Here is a 3,213-nt window from a genome sequence, read left to right on the forward strand (position 1 = left end):
GGATAGAGAGAGGGAGAGAGAGAGTAACAGAGAGATAAAAGGGGGGCGGAGGGAGAGACATTGTGCTAAGACCAACCCCCTCCCCTGCATGTTTCAAGTTAGGTCCTGCTCCGGTCTCGGGCTTGTCAGTTGAGTCTGTGAGTCGGTGCCGTTAGCGCGTGGATTCTCTTCGCTGCAAAGCTGATGCCTTGTCGGATTGATAAGACTTCTCTAAATCATTTTCAAGGTAGGTTTAATTTAGTATGTGCATTCATAGTAAGCAATGTCGACGGAAATATAGAAGGTTTTACCATTACGCATCATTTGGATGCATTTTACGCACACTCATTTTCTTGCTCTCTATATTGTCAGTGGGGAAGAATTAATACGCATTGTGCAGACTCTTATTTTATGTTAGACTGTGTGATTTCGTTCCCATGTTGTTTCGATTTATGGACAATAGACCATGCATGACACTTTTTTGCGCTCCACGCAAGATGAGGAGCCGGGGACAGTGAGAACTTAACAAAACATCTTGCTGACAGAATTGTTGTGGTATAATCACAGACCAACATTAACCTTCTGTAACACATTTTCATGAACGAAAAACAGGCAATTATGCCAATCCAACAGCATTTTTTTCTTCAAGAGCAGCTGCAGCCTTCATCAATATAATTTTCAATCAAATTTTTTTTTTTTAATTGAGGGCATTTTTGAGTTGTTTGTTTTACCTTTTGAGTTATTTTCCCACCCTCAACCGTAATGGCTACACATTGAACGTGAGTTAATGTTGCCAGACCATTTGTTAAATGTTAACACATGACTCAAAAATTCCTTCTCACGACAAAACCGGAAAGAATGCGACCCAAATTACACTTAAGCTAATGGTTTTCTGATATGTAAGTCGCTTTGGATAAAAGCATCAGCTAAATGGAATATATTATATATTAGCCTACTGATATAAACAATTTGATCAAAGCAATTAAACCCGTTGGTGTCTTTCGTGGAATGATAGATTGCATAGTCAATTCTTTCGTGTATTCTAATCTAATGGTCACAGAACTCAAGAAATCCATGTGTGCGACCCTATAAATCTACTCACACTTCACCTTCACTGTTCAAACGGAATTATGACGCCGCGGGGAAAAGTGACCGAAATGTGTGCCAAGTGTACGCACGCACGTTCTCATTCCGGCGCTGATTGTTTAACAGTGTTATCGTGAACTGAGTGTGTGTTTGACACATTTCTAACGAGCTGTCTTTTTTCCCCTCATTCCCTCATTTCCCTCATACACTGACTTAATTATTTTCAATTAATTAGACCTAAGTGGCCATGGAATGTCACCATTTTGTCCCAGACGTAAATGTGGAATAAATGCCATTTGCATTTTATGTGAGGCGTCGTTGTCTCAATACATGTTCACGATCATCACTATTCTGCTCCATTCTGCTCCACTCCAACCATTCATTTTGAATGACAAATTAATCACATTTGAAAACAAATTGTTTAAAAAATGTAAACATGTAAGTTCAAAATGTAAAATATAAATATGTTTGTTATGGTTTTTATTTATTTATTGTTTCTTTACTTTGTTTGTTATAATCTGTACATGTCAGTGCATGACCCCTCTCTCTCTCTCATTCAATTTCACAGTATTACCTGATGGTCCGACAAGAACCTTCCAAACAGAGCTCAGGACCACCCTCTAGTGGCGACAGAGCGCATAACACACCTGGGATCAGAGACATGGGGAAATAAAGCCAAGCGGTGTCACATACACATTACAAAGTGGATTATATCAGCATAACATATTAATTCATCTCTGAAGCCCGGGGTAGAGCTTGACGCCTCTTGCTCTGACTTGCATTGACCTGTGAAGTATGATAAGGGTAGCCAAATAATACATAACAGTTAATCAACTCAACGACAGAACCATGGAGGCCTCACGGGCAGCGTACGCAGGGGCTGCACCCACCACGGCCGTACCCACCACCACCCCTTCTACCTCCTCCTCCTCCTCCTCCTCCTCAAGCCTCCTGCACTTCTTCTGGCAGTACCAGGACAACTCCGTCATCGTGGAACACTACAACTACACGGGCAAGCTGCAGGGCGACCGCTACCGCGAGGGCCTGAAGCCCGAGGGCATCGCCTTCGTGGTCGTCTGCGTGCTCATCGTCCTGGAGAACGCCGTGGTCCTCCTGGCCATCTGGAGGAACAAGAAGTTCCACCTGCCCATGTACTACCTCCTGGGGAACCTGACCCTGTCGGACCTGCTGGCCGGGATCACCTACATGGCCAACATCCTGATGTCGGGGCCCAACACGCTGCGGCTGACGCCGCTCCACTGGTTCCTGAGAGAGGGTGGGGTCTTCATCACGCTGGCCGCCTCCATCATCAGCCTGCTGGCCATCGCCATCGAGCGCCACGTCACCATGGTGACCATGCGGCCGTACCACGGGGCCAAACGGGGCCGCATGTGGGCGCTGATCGTGGCCAGCTGGGCCCTGGCGGGACTGCTGGGGGTGCTGCCCATCCTGGGGTGGAACTGCATGCATCGCCTGGACCAGTGTTCCACGGTGCTCCCGCTCTACTCCAAGAGCTACATCCTGTGCTGCGTGTCGGTGTTCAGCGCCGTGCTGCTGGCCATCGTGGTCCTCTACGCGCGCATCTTCCGCATCGTCCGCTCCAACACGCAGCGCCAGCGCCTGGGCGCGTCGGGCAGCATGCGCAAAGGCCTGGCGCGCAAGTCCCAGAAGTACATGGCCCTCCTGAAGACGGTCACCATCGTGCTGGGGGTCTTCATCGCCTGCTGGCTGCCCCTCTTCCTCCTCCTCCTCCTGGACTTCTTCTGCCCCACCCGCGGCTGCCGGCTCCTCCTGAAGGCGGACTACTTCCTGGGCGTGGCCATGGTCAACTCCCTCCTCAACCCCATCATCTACACGCTGACCAGCAAGGACATGAGGAGGGCCATCCTGAGGCTGCTGTGCCGGCCGTGTCTGATGACCAAGGACGGGCAGGTGAAGAAGATCGGGGTGCCCTTCCTGGAGTGCAGCTTCAGCAAGACGGAGGTGGCCTCGCAGAAGCTGGAGGGGGGGCTGGAGACCACCATCTCGTCTGGGAACGCCAATACCACGCCATCGCCCATCAAAGCCATCTACCCCAAGCTCTTCAAGGCCTGATCCAGGCCTCCTATTAGGGGCCGCTCTGTGACGGAGCCAATGAACTTGAAAGGA

At 49.3% G+C, this 3,213-nt stretch overlaps 1 protein-coding gene across 1 annotated transcript; it reads left to right on the forward strand.

Annotated features, from left to right (window-relative positions):
• Positions 1 to 1,914: 1,914 nt before the first annotated feature.
• Positions 1,915 to 3,159, forward strand: LOC308149994 (sphingosine 1-phosphate receptor 1-like; the record flags this gene model as incomplete). Its single annotated transcript, XM_080522868.1, has 1 exon — positions 1,915 to 3,159. One exon carries the CDS (start codon positions 1,915 to 1,917, stop codon positions 3,157 to 3,159), a length of 1,245 nt encoding a protein of 414 aa, XP_080378994.1.
• Between the last annotated feature and the right edge of the window lie 54 nt (positions 3,160 to 3,213).

This window comes from Nansenia antarctica, assembly GCF_963989245.1.
Source record: "Nansenia antarctica genome assembly, chromosome: 2".
Lineage (NCBI taxonomy): Eukaryota > Metazoa > Chordata > Actinopteri > Argentiniformes > Microstomatidae > Nansenia > Nansenia antarctica.